The sequence below is a fragment of the Geotrypetes seraphini genome, chromosome 4 (assembly GCF_902459505.1).
Source record: "Geotrypetes seraphini chromosome 4, aGeoSer1.1, whole genome shotgun sequence".
In the NCBI taxonomy this organism is placed as follows: domain Eukaryota; kingdom Metazoa; phylum Chordata; class Amphibia; order Gymnophiona; family Dermophiidae; genus Geotrypetes; species Geotrypetes seraphini.
In genome coordinates this window covers 144,656,106-144,677,919 of record NC_047087.1, presented here as the reverse complement: position 1 = coordinate 144,677,919, position 21,814 = coordinate 144,656,106, and the positions used below count along the sequence as shown (strand labels likewise).

The window sequence follows — 21,814 nt, the reverse complement described above, 5'->3', positions numbered from 1 at the left end:
TGTGCAGAGACAACCAAGCTCATCATATTTTCTATTTTTAGTGATGCTTTTGACTTCAACTTTGGCTTGTGCATATTGAGGATGAAAGAGGGACTGAACATTTCCAGAATGATGCAAGCTCACAGTGAGTAACTAATTTATAGTTGCTTAGAAAAATCCAGTAGTAAAATGGAGGAGGTACTTGAAAGGACACATACACTGTTGTTTTATTTTTATGTATAATCATTTAAATTTTTACATTCAATAAACTTATGAATGATAGGAAAAAAGAGAAATACAAAATATAAGAAATATAATCATCTCCACAAGAGAAGGAACTTTTTTTTTTAAATCAGCTCCACAAGAGAGAGAATTTTTTCTTTTTAAATTTTAGTCTGCAGTTCTGATGCCAAGATACAAAGAAATAAGCTAAAAAGAAAATGAATTTAATCTGATTATATTATGAGACAGACAGGAAGGTTAACAATCACAGTTGGTTTAACATCATATGCAGGTGTTCAAAGATACTTTAATTTCTCCTTCCTTCACAATTATACAATTCAGCAATTTTATTACTGGCAACTTTAATTCTTTTACTTTTTACATTGTCAATCAGCCACACTTCTTAACCATCATTTTAGTATTCTAGTAGTTCAAGAAGGTGACATTTGTCCTGGGTTCTCTACCTAATTTAGAGTATAAATTTTATACATTGTATTTTAGTCAGTAGTTACAGTGAACTTAAGCACTAAATCTAGGGTAAGGACTGCATATTGGTCAACCCCTGCAATAAGTTTTGTTGTAAGAGTTATATATATTGGCACACCAATATATTTTTGCCCCAGGACAGATTTTATGAACTATAGTCGACTCCACCTAAGTACACGTCAGTTAAGCGCACGCTTCAGTAATCCACAGCCTATTACCATGGACCTGGTTTTTTTTTTTAGATTAAAGTCAATGGACATAAACTCTGGATAATTCAATTCTGATAAAACTGTACACTGGCACTGGTATAGTAATTTTTGTTTGTTTTGAATTTTAAAATAAAAGAAATAAAGTGGAAATAAAGAAGTAAATACATGGGACGGGGCAGGGGGGCGGGGCATTGTGGGTGGGGGTGGGGCATGGTGTGGTAGGGTGGGGCAGGGAGCCCAGTGTACTTGTATGCCTAGGGGTCCTCGACAAATTAATCCTGCCCTGGGCGTCGTGTGGACAAAAAATCATTGTCTTTGGCTGAATGTGTCTACCATGCTGGACAAAAGTCATTGTCTTTGGCTGAACATGTCGATGTCTTAAAGAGACTTGACCAACGGGGGAGAGTCATGTCTCTATTGCAGAACATTACAGCGTTCGTCCTAGCCAAATTTCTCAGATTTACAAAGAAAGCAAGCCATATTGAAAGACTAGCAAAACAACAGCAATCCTACCAGAAAACAGAAAAGAATTGGGAAGGCTGGGGACGTTGAACAGGCATTGCTGCGATGGTTTGCTGAAGCTAGAAATCAACAACTGCCAATCAGTGGGCCTCTGCTGATGGAGAAAGCAGCACAGCTATCTGAAGAACTGGGCGTAGAAGACTTCAAAGCAACAAACGGATGGTTAGAGAGATGGAAAGTTCGTAACTGCATAAAATTTAAGGAGCAGCATGGCGAAACACAAGACGCGGATGAGTTTGGTGGAGAAAGATGGGTCATGGAAGTGTTGCCATCAGTCACTGATGGATATGAACCATGCAACGTTTTCAGTGCTGATGAGACAGGCCTGTACTTGCATGCCATCCCTGACGGAACATTGGCTTTCAAATGCAGCAAAACTGTTGGCTTCTAGGTGCTAACGGAACGATTGACATTGCTGCTCAGTTGCTATATGGACGGTAGTGAAAAGCTTGAGCCACTGGTGATTGGGAAGAATCAAAATCCTCTGTGCTTCAAAAACATTAAATGCTTGCCTGTTGAATATGAAAGCAACAAATACGCATGGATGATGGTGACACTGTGGATTGAATGGTTGCAGAAGCTTGACAATCTGATGAGAAGGCATAGGAGCACATTGTAATGCTGTATGATAGCTGCGCAGCACACAGCAATGACGTAAGACTAACCAACATCAAATTTGTGTTTCTTCCGCCAAACACGATTTCTTTGATCCAACCAATGGACCAAGGGATAATCACACACTTCAAACATTATTACAGGTCACACGTCCTAAGATATGTGATGGCAGTGATTGATGCAAGCATGGAATCCAGTCCCCAAACTGCTGAGCTCACGAGAAAAATGACAGTGCTCGACTCTCTTCACATGGTATAGGAGGCATGGAGTCGAGCCTTATTATCAATGATTTCAAATTGCTTTCGATGGGTGAGCTCCATTCACACATCTGATGAGACAACTGAAGCTGACACTTCATCCATTGAACTCCTAGCTGAACTCTCGCCACAAGAGTTTGAGCTGTATGTCGCCGTTGACAATGATGTGCCCACATCATCTGACAGTACTATTTCCGATATCTATACAGTCATAAAGGACACTGCAGACAACCAAGAGTCTGATGAGGATGGAGATACTGCTGCTGTCATCACGACTAATGAACCACCTGCAGAGATTGTTTCCTTCTCGGATGCGCTGAAGTCCCTACACACGCTGTGTTGTTATCTGGAGATAAATGGATGTCATGACTATGGACAGTTTTACAGCATCAGTAGTCAGATACACAGCCTGAATCGTGCAATCTGCATGCAGAAAACAATGACTGATTAGTTCAGTAGAATGTTGGTTTTAAAAATTGTTTACAGTGTATTGCATTAGACAGAACAGTGCTGTTTCTATAACTGAACCGCGTTAAATTGTATTCAGTGTGTTTTTTGCTGAATTAAAGTTGTATTGCATTTGAATACAGTGTACTGTGATTTTTCATGACTAAAAAGTGGAACTCCGATTAAGCGCACACTCCATTTAAGTGCACGTGGCGGTCTGGTCTGGAGGCCTTGCACTTAAGCGGAGTCGACTGTACAGGTATATCAATGGTTATGTAACAAACTTCTCCCCTATTCTGTACTCCCTGCTGAGCAGCATCTGGACACCTATCCTACTCATCCCACCTTAGTTATGCCACCGCAATGACAGCAGTGGCATTGTAAGGATTAAACCTCTACATATAGATTTTACACAGATCTGATTACATCTCCTGCAGAATGCAAAGACTATGAGGAGCATTTTTGAAAGGACATCTAAGTCTGAGGTTAGACGTTTTGGGCAAGACGTCCACAAACCCAGCAGAAAAAATATCCATTTTCAAAACTGTATAAGTTTTGGTCCTCAGGATGTCTATCTTTTTTGGCCATTTTCAAAAATAAAAACGTCCGCATGAAAAACGCACAAAGCAAGTTTTGTAGACGTACCCAACTACCTTGTCTGATGGCAACAGAGGAATCCCCATCAGCTGAGCCGGTTTTGGGGATTCCTGCCAGCTCAGCTCATGGGGATTCCCCCTGTCAGGATCAGCTGAGCCGCAGAGCCAATCAGGGCCTTAGGCCCCTTCCATTGCATCGCAAGATACATCGGGAGGGGGAAGACCCATCATTTGCAGCACATGGCCCTGTAGGCAGAGAGGAGTGGGCTTCCCTCCTACTGATCTATTATTGGCAGGTACAGGGAGGGGTTCCGGGGATGTTGAGAGGGGGGTCCAGCAATGTTGGGGGATGTGGAAGGGATGCGGAAGAGTTCGTGGATGTTGGGAGGAGTGTAGGGCTCCGCATCTCAGCTGATCCTGACAGGGGGAATCCCCAAAACTGGTTCAGCTGATGGGGATTCCTCTACCGCGATCAGCTGATGGCAAGCCCTCAATGTGCTGTTTTTCCACCCATATTTGGGTGGTGGGAGGGGGTCATGACCACTAGGGGTGTGAGGGGTCCTCCAGTGGTCATCTTGTCAGCTTGGTCACCTTTGGGGCACTTAGACCTGTTTAACTTTGGTCTAAGTCCCGGCGTCTAAGTTCCACCTAGGATGTCCTAGAAAAGCTTTGATTATTGCTTCAGGATGTCTAGATGGAAGCCCGCCAGATTTCCACCCTTAACACACCTCCCAATGCACCCCTTTGAGCTTTGGACGCATTGGGAGGTGTGTTAAGGGCAGGAATTGTATAGAGATTGTATAGAGAGCAGCGAGATTTACATTTTTGAGAATAGCCAAGTTTAAAGTTTTGATTATGCCCGGCCTACATCTGCTCCTTAGCATATCTTGTTTATGGCTCACTGAACTAATACAACTGGGATTTATTTAATCATAATCTTGTTGCCCAGAGCCTCTATCATGGGAAAGATTATCCTAAAGGACACCCTGATATGTGAACTCTCTGGATGCTGCCATCAAGAAGCCAAGGTTCCTGGAATTCTACCTGAAGTGATGCTAAGGAGATATTTCTGGAGATGCTCGGGTCAAGAGGTCATAACAGAAGGCGGGGAGAATATTTCATCTTCTAAGATAAGTCCTGGGACCAGAGGGTATAAAGGAAATATCCCTGGAGAGCCAAGGATCGAATGCACTAACATAGAGATCTGACAGGTCTGCTCTATGACAGGTCTGACATACAAGTCTGCTCCACAAAAGGGTGCTATCACACAAGCCTGGTTTCTGAGGATGATGCCAAGAGGCCTGAGCCTTGCCTGCTCCTTAGGTCTGATGCCAGAAGCCTGAAGCAGTAGACACACCCAGGCTATACCATTCCAGTGTCCCTGCCTCATTATCTCCATGCTGAACTCCTGCTGCCCAAGCGAGACCTCTCCTGCACTGAACATATTGGGCATCATTCCAGAAGTCGTGCATTGCTCCAGAGCTCCTGCTGCCTGAGAAACCTCTCCTACACAGAATGTGCTGAGCATCACCTGAGCAACCTTTCCTACACTGACTGTGCTAGGTTTCTCTCACCTGAAAGTGCCTGAGAAACTTCTATACTCACAGGTTGTATTAGCTCTGTGGTAGCTTGAATAGTGTGTGTCAGGAGGCAGGATTTGACAGCCTGTAGGGAATTGTGTATTTACTCCCATGTGAATTATACAGTAGTGGCTTATTATGTATTCCTTAAACATCCTAGCTTGTCTCGTGCATAAGACTCATATCTAAATTGTTTAGCATGACCACTGCAACTGTCACTTGTTATAGGAATAAAATATCTTATTTTTTAATACACAGACTGGTTTATTGCTTTATGTTGTCCAAGGGTCTAAGACAGTGGTCTCAAACTCAAACCCTTTGCAGGGCCACATTTTGGATTTGTAGGTACTTGGAGGGCTGCAGAAAAAAATAGTTAATGTTTTATTAAAGAAATGACAACTTTGCATGAGGTAAGTAACTACAAATCCAAAATGTGGATTATCTGAAATTATCAGAAGCAATTAAGGAAAGATTTATAAACTATAGTTTATAATATAGAAATATTTTTGCTTCTGATAATTTCAGCTATACACAGCTGAAAGTAGTGCAACATGTAGAAAGTGAAAAACTATCAAAGTATCAACTGCAAGAGACAAGATTTTGGACCAACTATTTTGAGTCCAGTATTATAAAGAATGATTCTTTATGGAAAACTTGTGCCTTAAGTGTCGGTGGTCGAGTTTGCAACCGCCTTCAGCTCACACCTCCTTCAGCACTGGACACATGCACAAGCTGCACTGCCTCCAATTACCTTACGTTCTGGAACTTTGCCCGGCTCACTGCTGTAACCTCATGCAAGCGCTTTCCTACATCTGTATGTGATTGTGAGGTGGAGTGAAGAGGACAATTGCAGGAAAGCACTTGCGTGAGGTTACAACAGTGATGTGGGCAACGTTTCAGAATGGGACCACCGAACACAACCGCCAGACACTTAATGCACAAGTTTCCATAAAGAATCATTCTTTATAATACCAAGGGCCTCAAAATAGTACCTGGTGGGCAGCGGGTTTGAGACCACTGGTCTAAGTCATGGATCTATTTAGAGAACATGGGTAAATAACTATATTCCTGAGTTATCTGAGTTCATCCGTGCAGTGGCATTGTAAGGGTGTTCCGCCACTTATTTCTGTCAGATGGGATGATCAGTGACACTCAGAAAAGCACACAGACAATATAAAAGCATAGACAATAACCCTTTATTATACTTATATATATAGATGAATATAAAAATAGAATAACTTCACCGTGATCCCAGGCAGCACCATCCTTCACAATCGGGAATCCCTGCAATTGATAGGTGGGTGGACCACGGGACAGTCCCGTGGTTGCAACTAAATGGATTCTAATGTTGGGGGCATAGTCCCGTTCTTATATAGGGTGAAAACTGCTGAGTTCATAGTTATACAAGCTGATCCTGCAGTAACCAGCATCCTTCACTACGACTCAGGCACACCCAGTCCTGGTCTTTTGTTCTTTGTTTTGGCAACCCCCAGGTCACTGAGGTCAGGAGGTCAGGATAGGAGATAAGCAGGCTTGTTGCAGAAACCAGCTTTCTTCACTCGGACACCTGGTCAACCTGGTTTTACTGTCCTTTTGTTCTTTGTTTTGGCAACACTCAGGTCACTGAGGTCAGGATAGCAGAAAAGCAGGCTTGAGGAGACATGTCACGTAGTATGCTGAGTTTCAGTTTGTATGCTGAGTTTCAGTTACCACCTGGCCATAGGCATAACAAATGGTGAGCAGCGTCTGGGGCGGTGGTGCCCCTCCCCTGCCCTATTCCCTGCCCCCCTTCCCTTTCCCTGTACCTTTTAAACTTATCCAGTGTGAGCAGCATGCCAATGTCAGCTTCAGCCCAACCTTTGACATTACTTCCTAGGCGCGGGTCACTGCATGGTATAGTTTAATATTAAGATGGGTATAGAGAGGGCTAATACCCATCAAAGGTTCTAGACTTTTAAAAAAACTAACTTTGTTTGGATGGGGGATTATGCCAAGGAGTTGTCTGGATGGGAATGTCTGGAAGGAGTGGAAATGCAGTGGGCAAACCTGAAAGGAGTAATTGTAAGAGCGACAAACATTTTGTGAGGCAAATAAGTAAAAGTAAGAGGAAATGAAGGCCGCTTTGGTTCTCAAAAGTAGTAGCCAAGAAGGTAAGGAATAAGACATTATCTTTCATAAACTACAAAAGATCACAGGAAGACGCAAAAATATAATAATAATAACTTTATTTTTGTATACCGCCATACCCAGGGAGTTCTAGGTGGTTCACATCAATTAAACAGAATTTAACAAGAGTTTACAGTTAATCAGATTTACAAGCAACGAAGATGTTGAGATGAGCATGAGGGGTTTTTTTTTCACATCAAATAAACAGGGGGGTGTACAGGTCATTGGAGTTAGCGGTTTGGGAGAGAACAATAAGAGGGGGGAACGGGAGAGTTTGGGTCGTTTGTGGGAGGGGTGAGAAGAAGTGGAAGAGGGGGGATTAGGGATTTTGACCATGGAATAAATGAGTTTTGAGTAGTTTTCGGAAATCGAGGTAGGTGGGGGCCTTGAGCACAATTTGGGCTAGCCATGGGTTCTGTTTGGCCGCCTGGAAGGCGAAGGTTTTGTCAAAGAAACTTTTGAGGTGACATAGTTTTAGGGAGGGGAAGGCGAAAAGATTGATTCTGCGGTAGTTCTTTTTGTTGCAGTTCAGGTTGAAATGAGGGATGAGGTAGCTCGGAGATAGACCAAATACAGTTTTGTAGCAAAAGCACGTGAACTTGAATAGGATTTTAGATTCAAGAGGTAGCCAATGTAGTCTGTGGTAAAAAGGGATGATGTGTTCCCATTTGTTTGGAAAAGTTAAGAGAGGCTGGCCATGTAGTCAGGAAAGCAAAGATGCAAATGGAAGAAAAAATAGCTGAAATGGTAAAACGGGGAGACAAGACATTTTTTTTAGATATATTAGTGATAGGAAGAACTGCAAAAGTGGCACTGTGAGACTCAAAGGTGAAGGGGAGGAATATGTAGCAGCTGATAAAGAAAAGGCTGAATTGCTTAACAAATATTTCTGTTCTGTGTTCACGGCTGGATCTGGGAGCGAGACCGCAGAAGACAAAGGTGAATAGGGATGGAGAAGTGGTAGACCCTGATTGATTTCAGAAGGTTGTGTTCGTGAGGAGCTAGCTAAAATAAAGTGGACAAAGCGATGGGATCAGATGGTGTGCATCCGAGGGTGCTGAAGGAACTTAGGGAAGTTCTGGTAGTTCCACTGACTGACTTTTTCAATGAGTTTCTAGAGTCGGAAAGTGGTACCAGAGGACTGGAGAATAGTGGATATGGTCCCTCTCCATAAAAGTGGAAGTAAGGAATAAGTAAGGAATTAAGGCCGGTAAGTCTGACTTCTGTGGTACGCAAATGAATGGAAATGATTTAAAAACAGAGAATGGTCAAGTTTCTAGAATCCTGTGGATTATAGGACCGTAGGCAACATGGAGTCACTAGAGATAGGTCTAGTTCAGGCAAATCTAATCAATTACTTTGACTGGGTGACCAGAGGATTAGATAGAGGGAGTGCGCTAGATGTGGTATATAGATGTGGTGTATTTAGATTTTAGCAAAGCCTTTGACAGTGTTCCACACAGACGTCTAATAAAGAAACTGAGTGCCCTCGAGATGGGTCCCAAAGTGATGGGCTGGATCAAGAAATGGTTAAGTGGAAGGCGACAGAGGGTAGTGATCAATGGAGATCGCTCTGAGGAAAGGGGTGTTAACAGTGGTGTGCCTCAAGGTTCTGTTCTTGGGCCTGTTCTTTTTAACATTTTTATAAACAATATTGCTGCAGGGCTGTCGGGTAAGATTTGCCTCTTTGCGGAAGATATAAAAATCTGCAATAGAGTAGACACCCAGGATAGTGTGATTAACATGAAGAAAGACCTGGCGAAGCTTGAAGAATTGTCTGAAATTTGGCATCTAAAATTTAATGCTAAGAAATGCAAGGTCATGCTTTTGGGCTGTACTTTGGAGGAAAGGTGGAAGAGGGGAGATATGATAGAGACATTTAAATCAAAAATCTAGAGCAAATGTTATTCGCCAAGTGGTGGAAGTGCCCACAGAAAACCATTTACTCAAAAGTGGAGAAAAGGCCTCAACCATCAGTTTTTACTACCCATCCTCGCTCCCACCGATACCGGTGACCCGTGCCGATACCAATGACCCACAGGGACCCAAGACAGCCTGCTTCCTTGCTGGGCCGGGCGTGTGAGCATGCTCTGCCCCCAGAAGCTGCCGGGAGCTCTTAAATTCGCTGCAGCTGGATGGCGCGCTGCTGTTTGGTGCGCCAGCTAAGGCGCACGGCAAAGGCACGTGCCTTTGCCGTGCGCCTTCGCATAGCAACTAAGTGGAGCAAAAAGAAGAGACACTTTCCACCCAACTTCCAGGTTCCACCCTACGTGGGAGCCTGCGACCAGCCACCTGCTTCGACCACTCCTACCTCCAGCTCTAAAAGATCTCCCCGGAGTCTCGGACCGGACAAGCTGATAAGTATTTGCATGTCTGGAAAACTCAAGTACTGGTACATCCGGGTAACATATTAATTACTCGCATGACACCAGTTAACCCTTCCGCATGACTCAAGCCAGGCTAGATAACTTAAGTTCTGACATATTAAGTACTTGCATGTCTGGTTAGGATATTAAGTACCTGCATGTCTCCAGTTAATCTCTATGTACTTCTTCATCTTGACTAGACAACATACTACTGGCATGTCCGGATAATTTATTAAGTACCTGCATGTCTCCAGCCAATTCTAAGTTTATACTAAGTTTTGCATGACTGGTTAACCCAATTAAGTTCCTGCAGGATCTGCCAACCACCAGTTCCACCTCCCACTAGCTGGCCACCTGGTCACCTCCTTCTTGTCCTGATCCAACGCCTGGCCATCTTTCCCCCAGCTCAGTGAGCCTAGAGCGCTAATCTTCCCCCTCCCTACACAAAATACAGCCTGCTCTGCCTCTCTTCAACCCGTTGGCCTTAGTCTCACTCACTTCAAACCCCTTTTTTAACCACATGGCCAACTTTACAGGAAAGCTAATAGCCTTCTCTACTTGGGTCTCAAGAGCTTTAGCATTCGAACCAATCCCAACCTACTTCACATGGGATAGTATCACTGGACCCAAAAAGTCTCTTCGCCCCCTCGAGTCCTCCATAACTGCATAGAAACAGGCCCCTTCCCTATCACTGTTGTTAATGCCAACTGACATTCCTCCAGACCATCACAAAAAAGAAAACGATCCCTAAAAAACATACAATGTGCTGAGCCCTCAACCCCCTCGGAACACTACACCATCTCGGAAGCATATCTGAATATCCGTTCAGTTAGGAACAAAGCTCAACTAGTCAAAGATTGGCTAAGAAGAAACACATCTAGACATCTTACTTTTAACCGAAACTTGGCTAATTTCCGACCAGGATGCTATCATAAATGATATACTACCATTAGATTATAAAATTATTCCTCTATCGAGAAACTCAAAAAGAGGAGGTGGTCTAGCAATAATTTTCCGAGATCATTTTGAGTTTCAAATACTTGACTCTAAACTAACCAACGACCTGGAAATTCTCACTTGCAAAATATCCAAAGAGGACTGCAAAGATAATTGGATCGTCACAGTATTTTACATGCCCCCTAGCAAATGGAACCTAGCAAAAAAAGACCTCTACGAATTCCTCTTTACCAACTCGGTAGCCGGCGCTTACAATCTTCTAGCCGGTGATGTTAATTTACACCTCGAGCAGGAAGAGAATTCCAACGTAGCAGATCTACTCTCCTTCCTCACATCTCTAGGTTTTTCCAAACCACTTCCGACTAAAACCCACAGGAAAGGTCACCACCTAGACTTAATCACATTTCTCTCCAATGCTCCAACTACCTCCAGCATAAGTTTTATAAGTGAAACCTAGACTAACACCCCTTGGTCAGACCACCTCCTTTGTAATTTCGAATTACACTGGACCAAGAAACCACCCAAAAGGAAACCAAAATTCAATCACAGAGAGAAAACGATCTGGACAAGAGGACAACTAAACCCAGCAGAATTTTGGTCCACTATAGCTTAACATCCATCCCTGACTTAGATCCAAACTTCATCCTAGGATGGAAAAATTTCAGCAATCAGGTTCTAAATGATATTGCACCACTGAAAGTTTGCAAGAAAAGATATCGCGTAACAGCCTGCTGGCACGATGTCGACCTACTGGCACTAAAACGAGAAGTACATAAACTGGAAAGAATATGGTGTAAATCAGGAAAAGATCAGGATAGATTCACCTGGCGACTAAAAGTTAAAGAGTACAAACAAATGATTAGAGAAAAGCGCTGTAAACATTATTCCCAATCAATTAACTCTCCTTTGTTGAATACCAAAGAACTCTTCAGAATTGTCAACTCATTATTTGATATTGAGCTACATAAACGTTCTCTGACAGATCTCCCACCCTCTGCTTCTAGCCTAGCCGACCACTTTGCTTCAAAAATTCGCAATCTGAAACCGTCCCTCACAGCTACAAGCTTAGACCTATCTATCAATTTATCTGCTCCAGGAAATGAAGGCTCAACCGCAGACATGACCTGGAACAATTTCGAAAACCAAAACTGGAACCAACTTTACTCTAAATACGCCAAATCCAACTGCCTACTAGACAACTGCCCACCAACTATCATGAAAACAGCCCCCTCCCATTCAAAGCTGAACTTTTTAACTGGGTTACTTTTTGTTTGTCCACCGGCTACTTCCCATCGGAACTTGGTCACATTCTCATAACTCCTATTATCAAAAATAGGAGCCAGGATACTCCAAGGAGCCAGTCACCTCGGTTGCCAACTACAGACCCATTGCCAACATACCTCTTTTCCTCAAACTAATGGAAGGCCTAGTTAACCTTGATCTCATGACATACTTAGAGAAGTTCAACATTCTACACAACTCTCAATCAGCACGGAAACAGTCTTAGCCTCACTGACAGATTACCTCCTCCATCTATTCTCTCTGAGAAAAAGCGCACTGGTACTTCAATTCGACTTGAGCAGTGCCTTTGACCTTGTCGACCATGACATTCTGCTTAGATGCCTTGATTCTATGGGCATCTATGGACAGGTCCTAACCTGGTTTACAGGCTTCTTAAAAAACCGCACTTATCAGGTCCACAGCGAAGGAACCTTTTCCCATTCCTGGTGTAACCCCTGCAGAGTCCCACAGGGTTCCCCTTCTCTCTTCAATGTCTACATGGCACCACTGGGACATATGTTATCTGATTTAAAATTGAAATCGTACATATATGCAGATGACATTACAATCATCATTCCCATAACCTCACTGACACAAGAGACAGAACAATTCACCTCATCTATCCTTACCAGGGTAGAACAATGGACTACACATTCAAACTAAAACTGAACCCAGAAAAAAAACAAGCTTTTCCTGGCAAGTCCCAACCACAAACTAGCAAACACCTCCTTGAAATTAAACGGGTTAACTTACCCAATCAACTCTACCATCAAATCCTTGGAGCCATCCTAGACCGATGCCTGTCTTTTGAAGACCATACTAATGCTCAAGTTAAAAAATGCTTTGGCACCCTCTGGAAACTTCGTACCATCAAACACTACTTTGACTTCCTCTCTTTTCGATTGCTGGTTCAATCCCTAATCTTAAGCACCTTAGATTATTGCAATATCATATACTTGGGTTCCTTTAAAAAAACCATCAAACGACTGAGAATCATTCAGAATACAGCTGTCTGTCTCATCTATGGTCTCAAAAAATCTGATCATGTAAACCCATATTACTGAAAACTACACTGGCTGCTGATGGAGGCAAGGGTCATCTTCAAGTTCGCCTGCCTCTGCTTCAAAACCATAACCGGTTTATCCCCTATCTACCTCTTACATCATTTTGAATTTCCAGGCACCACTTGAACACGTAATGCCTATCTGTTCGCCTTCCCCTCCCCGAAGGGCTGTATCTACAAGAAATTCCTTGATAGATCACTGTCATTTCAAGCAGGCAAATGGAATAAATGTCTAACCACCCTCATTTCCAACTCACCCTCCTACCAGTCCTTCAGGAAATCAATAAAAATCTATCTCTTTGACAAATTCCTCTAAGTCCTTCCTAACTACTCCTACATCTCTGAAACACTTCCGGATATACCTATCTACTCCCGACTTACCAATGTAATTTGAAATTTTCTCTGTAACATCACTGTCTGTGTACAGTCTCTTTCTCTGTAAACCGCTCTGAACTGCTTGTGGTATTGTAGTATACAGGGCAGGATTAACCAATAGGCCAAGTAAGCATGTGCCTAGGGTCCAAAATGGTCAGGGGGGCCTGATGAAGGAGGGCATCAACATTGTTTTTTCCAAATGGCGATGGGCCCCTCCAGCATCGATTGGCAATGTGGGCCCCCTCGATCAGCAATACGGCCCGCCCCCCATCGACGGAAAGTAAGACAAGCAAGCAATGTGGGTAAGAAAGGCAACAGGAACTGTAATTTTGCAAGCTGTGTTGCTTGCCCAAAGCTTCCCTCTGACGCAGCTTCCTGTTTCTGCCTGGGCGCATGGTGGGGTGGGGTAGGGCAGGGGGCCCAGTGTACTTGTGTGCCTAGGGGCCCTCGATGAATTAATCCTGCCCTAGTATACAAAAATAAAGTTATTATTATTATTAATTTGCAGACGTCAATCCAATGAGTTTTTAAGCCGTTCTTATTCTGTATCACAGGCAAAATGGTTTCAGTCATACTTTAAGGAAAGAACTTCGAAAGTCATATTTAATGACTCTGCAGCAAATATAAAATCAAGTAATTTTGGGATTTCTCAGGGATCAATCTTATCACCATTATTATTCAATGTATTTCTGGCACCCTTACTAACTCTTAGTCAATCAATAGGACTGGTACCCTTTGCCTACGCTGATGACGTGCAGCTTCTGTATCCTTTAGACACAAATGTAGCCGGTGACATCACGGAAATCAACGATAAACTCTCAAAAATTACTCGATGGCTACAGGACAATAAGCTAGCACTTAATACACTTTAAACTGAAATCATACTTTTTCCTTGTAGAGAGGGGCTAGAATTAGGAACCAATATTATTATGAATAAAACAATCCTTAAAGCAGTTACAAAAGTGAAAATACTGGGAGTTATGTTAGATCAAAAATTGAATTACCATGAACAAATTAGCACACTAGTAAGAGCCTGTTTTTATAGGCTAAGAATGATTAGATCACTATCAGCTTTTCTCGATGAATCAGCGCTAAATATTTTAATACATTCACTGGTAATATCAAAAATTGATTATTGTAATGCCCTTTATAAAGGAGCCTCTTTAAAAGAAATACGTAGAATCCAGATCATTCAAAATACCGCAATAAAAATAATTATGAAAAAGAAAAAATTTGATCATGTAACACCACTTTTAAAGGAAAAACACTGGCTACCAGTAATCCATACAATCACTTATAAGATAGCTCTACTTACTCATAAAATACTCATAAATAAAGCCCCGACATTTCTAGAAAGATATTTAATACCATACTCCCCATTAAAATCTTTAAGATCAGAAGACAAAGCCCTATTAACAGTCCCTTCTTTAAAAGTTATATACTCTAGGAGAGACATGATTTTTTCTGTTTCGGCCCCCCACATCTGGAACTTACTTCCACTTAATCTATGAGAAGAAAAACTATTGAACAAATTTAAAAGTCTTCTAAAGAGCTGGCTTTTTAAAGACGCTTTTTACTAGATCAGTCTTACTATATTTTACGATAGGACAAGGAGGTTCACTGTAATATGAGGGTATTTATCTCCCATCCTGTGTGCACTAAACCTATACCCAATTTTATTTTTGGTTTTAATTTTTAATATTGTAATTTAAGCTGCCCTCTTCCCTAATGTTTTAATGTTAATTAGCAGTATATGTGATATATGTGGATTTTATTATTTTATATTTTTATCTGATGTAAATCGCATTGAAATGAGATTTTGCGATCTAATCAAAGAATTTATTAAACTTGAAAAAACTCCACTTATCTCAAAATGTTATTTTCAAAAACAGGGAAGCATCCCACCACTGTGCACAGGGAAAAGGAAAAACGAACAAGAGACTAAAATTCATACTTATCTTCACAGATGATATACGGCTCCAATCAGTGACATGATGTTCTTATTAAATCACCCACAGATTTCCAGTGAAGATAAATGGCTGTACTTCCAACAAGGCTCTTGTTTCGCCAACCTCTGGCTGTATCAGGGAAAATTCCACAAGCTCTTGTTCATTTCTGCTTTGTCCACTAATGGCATCAAAATGGCTCTTGAATTAAAGCTCCGCATGGCGTAAATGCGAATGAGTCGAGACTCTTTAATTTGAAAGGAAGCTCTGAAATGAGAGGGCATAGGCTCAAGAGTAATCTAAGGAAATACTTTTTTATAGAGAGGGTGGTAGATGTGGGGAACAGTCTTCCAGTAGTGGTGGTGGTGAAAACAGACACTGGGTAGGATTTCAAGAAAGCCTGGAATAGGCATGTGCGATCTCTTAGAGAGAGGAAGAGATAATGGTTACTGCAGATGGGCAGATTGGATAAGCCATTTGGCCTTTATTTGCCATTATGTTTGTATGTTTCTTTCTCGTACTGAAGCATTTTAAGGGCTATATCTAGCTCTGCCTTTTTCTGCCCTATGGTGGTATCTTTACCTTCCTTGTATGCAGTGACCTCAGCCTCTTTTTTTTCGTTGTTCCTTTTATAGTCTCAATTTCTCTTTCTCTATATATGCTTCTTGTTGGCTAAAGAGAACTTTTGCCTGTGCAACTGCTGCTTTTGCTCTAGTTTGAACTGCCACTGAACTAGTTGTTGACTGACCTGAATGGTCTGTTTTGTGTGATTTGACTGTTCTGCTGGATTTGGAGCTCCTGACAGAGGCCAGGATTTTCAAAAACCTGTGCTAAAAAATGACAGTCTGCTAACACAGTCGTTTTGATACCGAATCTAAAAACCTGAGACATTCTTTAAAAATCATGCCTGCAAATTAGATCAGTGGACAACAGCGAAGATTTCCTACTTTTGCTGATGGGCACATGCGCAGAAACGTCGTAAAAAACAACACATCCTCCTGCTGCACTATTGAACGAATGATAGGGAGAGGAGAGGAGGGGAGGGGAGAAGCAATGTCAACTTTTATCAATCACATATAAAACATGGCTTTCTCTCCCAAAAACTACTATAATTCAGGTAAATCTTGTAATTTGTTTTTAATGTAAAATTTAATCAAGACCCATAGCCAGAAACACACAAGGGTATCATACACGCGCTCAAGAAGAAATGTTGACTTTTAACAAGCGCGCATGAAACATGCCTGTCTCTCCCCAAAATTCAAAAGAAGCGTGATTTTACTACCCTCCACTAAATATATATAGATACACTTTTTTTTTTTCATTAGCCACAGTCAAAACACAAGGACTCATTTCAATGTTAAAGAGTACATTTAAACCTTGTTAAAGACAAAGATAATCCATTTTGATAATCCGCTTCTAAAATGCATGCAGGCTAAACCATCAGAAAACAGTTTAGCGATGGCGTTAAAGTTTTGAGAATCTTGCCCATAGTGTTTAGAACTGCCTGAATATTGGGATTCAGTGTCTTTGTTTGGGGCCTCTGTGTATTGTTCTATTTCTTTGAATGCTTCTGACTAGAGAATGACACGGGGAAAAAATCTGTCCACCATCCTCTGTACCGCCCCATCACCGCCGTTCACTTCACCGCTCCGTCACCGCCATCCCTTTCACCGCCCCGTCACCGCCACTGCCATCCTATTCACCGCCCCGTCACCGTCCCCGCAGCATCTATAAAAGCCTTAGTACTGCAATATTTAGCTTATTCCTTTCTTATAAATCAAAGTTCTGGCTGCTGAACTAGAGAAAGAGATGTCCAGCTGGCAGGGCTTTGTTTATAAATTTTTATCAACACAACTAATATACTACTTTATCCTAAAGCAAAAAATAAATAAATAAATATAATTTTTTTTTCTACCTTTGTTGTCTGGTTTCTGCTTTCCACATCTTCTCATTCAATTATTTCCATCCACTGTGTGTCTTCTCTCTGCGTCTTCCATTTGCTGTTACTGTGCCTCTCCCTTCACCCCCTCCCACAATTGGTATAGCACCCATCTTCTTCCCTCCGCTCCCCCATAGTCTGGCATCTGTCTTCTTCCCTTCCAGCATCTTCTCCCCACTCTGCCTTCCACATTTCCCTTCAGGGTCTGTTCCTCTCTACCCTCTTTCAATGTCTGTTCTATTCCTTTCCACCACCACCCTTCCCTCCCTCCTTTACCATCTGTTCCTTTCTACCACCCTTCTTTCATATCTTCTATCAGTCCCCCCACCATCACTAGCAGTCTCTCTTCTGCCTTATCATGAACAAATAGAACTTCTGAAAATTGTATTGCTGAGGCATTATTTCTAATGCCTCAGCATTAGACATCAATTTTATAATTCTTACTGTCTGCTCTGATTTCATTCACAATTTGGTTTGTGTTCTGGCTGAGGATTCCATGAGGCATTTAACCTTTTCCTGTCTCTTGAACTGTGATTTCAAGTTGATTCCTTCAATAATGGAGTCTCACAGCAGTAGCAGTTTTCTCTTTTGGGCTCTTTTGACATTGTTTAAGGGATTTCTTGTACATTTGGTGCTGGTCTTCTTTGATGAGGTCACTTCAGAATCTATTTCCAAGGAAGAGAAACTTTTTCCCTTTCACTCCCTCTTTCCTTGTGTGAGCTGGGAACACGCGGTCCCCGCAGCCCCCACCCGCTTGCCGGCTCGATCGTTTAACCAGCTTTCTCTCTCCACCTCACCTTAGTTTGCCGGCTTTCTTTTTTGTCGACCGGCACGCTTTCAAAGAGCCGCGCATGCGCAGCTTCTCAAAGTTCAATCTTCTGCTCTGCTGCAACTTCCTGTTTCCGGTTGGGTCAGAGCAGAAGATTGAATACTGAGCAGCCGCGCATGCGCGGCTCTTTGAAAGCGTGCCGGTCGCCGAAAAAGAAAGCCAGCAAACTAAGATGAGGTGGAGAGAGGAAACTGGTTAAATGATCGAGCCGGTGGGCGGGTGGGGGCTGCGGGGACTGTGCGATCCTTGATGCCTCACTGCGGTGGCGGTGAATGGCCTTGTCCCCATCCCCACAGAGGCTACTATTTTTCATTCCCCGTTTTGGTGGGTTACCCGCGGCTAAACGCGGTAGCTGCGGGTAAACCGCCACCGTGTCATTCTCTAGTTTAGACATCACCGCCAAAGAGCAGGGAGATTTATCGGACCGGGCCTGTTGTCCGGGGGGGTGGGGAGAAAGTGCCATGAAGGTAAGGGGCAGGGAGGGAGAAAGGGAGGAAAGGTGGGGTGGAGAGGAAAAGACGCTGAAGGGAAATGGGTAAAACAGAGGGGGGAGAAAGATGCTGAAAGCACATGGGGAAGACAGGTGGGGGGAGAAGGACACTAAAAGGACATGAAGAGAGAGGGGGGAGAAGGATGCTGAGAGCACATGGGGAAGACATGGGGGAGAACAACACTGAAAGCACATGGGGAAGACAGAGGGGGAGAAGGACACTGAAAGGACATGAGGAAGACAGAGGGGGAGAAGGATGCTGAAAACACATGGGGAAGACAGGGGGGAGAAGGACGCTGAAAGCACATGGGGAATACGGGGGAGAAGGACGCTGAAAGGACATGGGGAAGACAGAGGGGGGGAGAAGGATGCTGAAAGCACATGGGGAAGACAGAGTGGGAAGAAGATGCTGAATGGAAATGGGGAACAGAGAGTGGAGAGAAGACGCTGAAGGGAAATGGGGAAGAGAGAGTGGGGAGAAGACGCTGAAGGGAAATGGGGAAGAGAGAGTGGGGAGAAGACGCTGGCAGGGAAGAAGACAGAGATGACAGACTATGGGGGGAGCGGAGGGAAGAAGATGGATGCCAGACCAATTTGGAAGGGGGGAGAAAGGGAGAGGCACAGTAACAGAGCAAATGGAAGATGCAGAGAGAAGAGAGACAGTGGATGGAAGGAATTGAATGTTGTCTGGTTTCTGCTTTCTTCATCTTCTCAAAGGTAGAAAAAAAATTCTATTTCTTTTTTTTTTTTTTTTTTTTTGCTTCAGGATAAAGTAGTATATTAGTTGTGTTGATAAAAATTTATAAACAGAGCCCTGCCAGCTGAACATCTCTCTCCAGTTCAGCAGCCAGAACTTTGATTTATAAGGAAGGAATAAGCTAAATATTGCAGTACTGAGAGGCTTGTATGGATGCTGTGGGGATGGTGACGGGGTGGTGAATGGGATGGCAGTGACAGGGCGGTGAATGGGACGGTGCAGTGACGGGGACAGATTTTTTCCCCCTGTCCATTCTCTAGTGCTCACGTCAAAAGCTTCCCTCTGACTCAGCTTCCTGTTTCTGCTTTTGACTGAGCACCGCGTTGCCGATCTGAAGTTCTGTTGATGCCAGGGGTAGAAGGAGGCCCGTTGCCGATCTTAAGTGTCATCACAGAGGGGGGTGGGAGGGGCGTTGCAGATCTTGTTGCCAAAATCGGAAAGGTGAAGAAGGGAGAAAGATGGGCCTGTGGTGGATGGAGAGATTGAGAGAAGGGGCAGATGATGGAAGCGGGGAGAAAGGGGAGAGAGAAGAGGGCAGATGATGGAAGTGGAGAGAAGGTCAGCGGGGTGTGCCGATCGGGAGTTTGGAGGGGGCGATCGTGGGACGGGTGTATGTCGAGGGCAGGAGGGCCTGGAATCCCTCCAGCCCATATCTTAGTGGGGGTGGGGGGTAGGGGGTTCGCCTGGGCAGGAGGGCTTTGGCTCCTTCCTGCCTGATCATAGTGAAGGGGGAGGGCTGATCACTGCAGGAGAGATGGTTCATCTCTCCTGCCGCAATGGTGATCCCCCCACCCCCCTCCAAATTGCGGCATTTCAGGGTGAGGATTGCCGGCATGGGAGATGTCCTGCCGTGATGCTCAACCCGAAGTGCTGCAGTTCAGAGGGGGGTGGGCGATCACCATCGTGGCAGGAGAGATGAGCCATCTCTCCTGCAGCGATAGTTGCAGTAGGCAGTAGGCAGGTTGCTGGGGCCACTGAGCTGCAGCGATCAGCTCAGCGGCCCCTTTTTCGGCACTTATACCTGTTTTGACTTGGTCTAAGTGCCGACTAGACAACCTGCATAAACTTTTGTTTATACCTGCTGTACGCCTAGGTGTAGGTAGGCCCACCGGCCCTTTCCCCCCCCTCTAAAAACGCCTCTTTTCGCTCTATGCGTATAGAGGCAGGGGAAAGGCCTAAGCTGGTTTTAGATACCAGCTCTGCTAGGCCATCCCGCCTACGAGGAAGAAGGAAGTTGCATCATTGGAGGCGGGACGGCCTAGCAGAAGCCCTGAGGCTGCAGAAGGGAATTGACTCGCTAAAGCTACGGAATGAGAGAGCGGTGCAGCTGCTAATCCAGGCTAGTGTTACCGGGAGGGTTTGAAAAATCACCTGGTTTTTCAGAGGTTTTTTTTTCATTTTTTAGCCGGAGTCAAACACAGAATGTCAGGCTGTGCCAAATCAGGCCGGGGAATCTACAAGCCGATGAGAGAGTTTTTTAAAAAAATGTTTTGAGTGGCGGCGTCCAACAGCAGGATTCGTGATCACGATGACAGCTGGGCACGGGGAGAAGGGTTGGGTCCCAAATTGGAGAGGCCAATTTTTTTAAAATACACATCGATTCGAATCGATTCACCCAAAGTGAATCGGTGAATCCATTTGAATCGGAAATCGGGCAGCACTAGTGCGCAGGGTATGGGTTGGCGGGGTCGTCGGGGTTCTTCTGCATGTATTTCACTGTCTGCCATCATCCCCAGCTAGGATTGTTTGGTTGCAGGAAAACAAGCTCAGGGCTCCCACTGATTCTGTATTATGGTAAGTTGTATAATTTTTATTATGATATTATAACTTAATAATAATAGAAATGTATATTGTATATAAAACTGCCCTACGAACCCGCCCCAAATTCCCCCCCCCCCCAATGGTTCCTGGAAAAATATGCTTTTATAAAAGCGGTCCTTTGTGTCAAAAAGGTTGGAGACCACTGATCTAGGGAATTCCAGATAGTTAACTCATTGAATTAGCAGCTTAATAATATAACCCAACTGAATTCAGCAGTTTCTCAAATAAGTTTGCTTTATTATAACTTAAAACAAAGAAGTAAATGGACTCACAGTTCTTTAAGTCTAAGGAATTTTGCTCTCTTTCAAATCAACACTTCAACCAGAGTATTCCAAGGGCTGGAAAACTGGAAGTGTATTTCACAACTCTCTGTCAAGATGGTGATACTGTACTTTCAATTTAACACCACCAGATTAATTACATTACATTAGTGATTTCTATTCCGCTTGTACCTTGCGGTTCAAAGCGGATTACATTGGAAGAGAGCTGGACATTTCCAGGAGGTTAAGAACATAAGAAGTTGCCTCCGCTGAGTCAGACCAGAGGTCCATCTCGCCCAGCGGTCCGCACCCGCGGCAGCCCATCAGGCCTATTGCCTGAGCAGTGGTCCCTGACTATTTCTTTAACCTACCTCTACTCCTATCCCTATAACCTACCTCTACTTCTATCTGTACCCCTCAATCCCTTTGTCCTCTAGGAACCTATCCAAACCTTCTTTGAAGCTCTGTAACGTGCTCCTGCCTATCACAGCCTCCGGAAGCGCGTTCCATGTATCTACCACCCTTTAGGTGAAAAAGAACTTCCTAGCGTTTGTCCTAAACCTGTCCCCTTTCAATTTCTCCAAGTGTCCCCTTGTACTTGTGGTTCCCCATAATTTGAAAATTCTGTCCCTGTCTACCTTTTCTATGCCC

At 43.6% G+C, this 21,814-nt stretch overlaps 1 protein-coding gene across 5 annotated transcripts in view; it reads left to right on the top strand.

The window, feature by feature from the left end:
• Positions 1-21,814, top strand: part of SLC12A3 (solute carrier family 12 member 3) — a 757,364-nt gene that overhangs the window by 543,218 nt on the left and 192,332 nt on the right. For all 5 annotated transcript variants that reach the window (XM_033941365.1, XM_033941364.1, XM_033941363.1 and 2 more), the window contains one exon: positions 42-124. In XM_033941365.1, the coding sequence (XP_033797256.1) occupies positions 42-124 (83 nt within the window). The remainder of the gene's footprint in view (positions 1-41; positions 125-21,814) is intronic.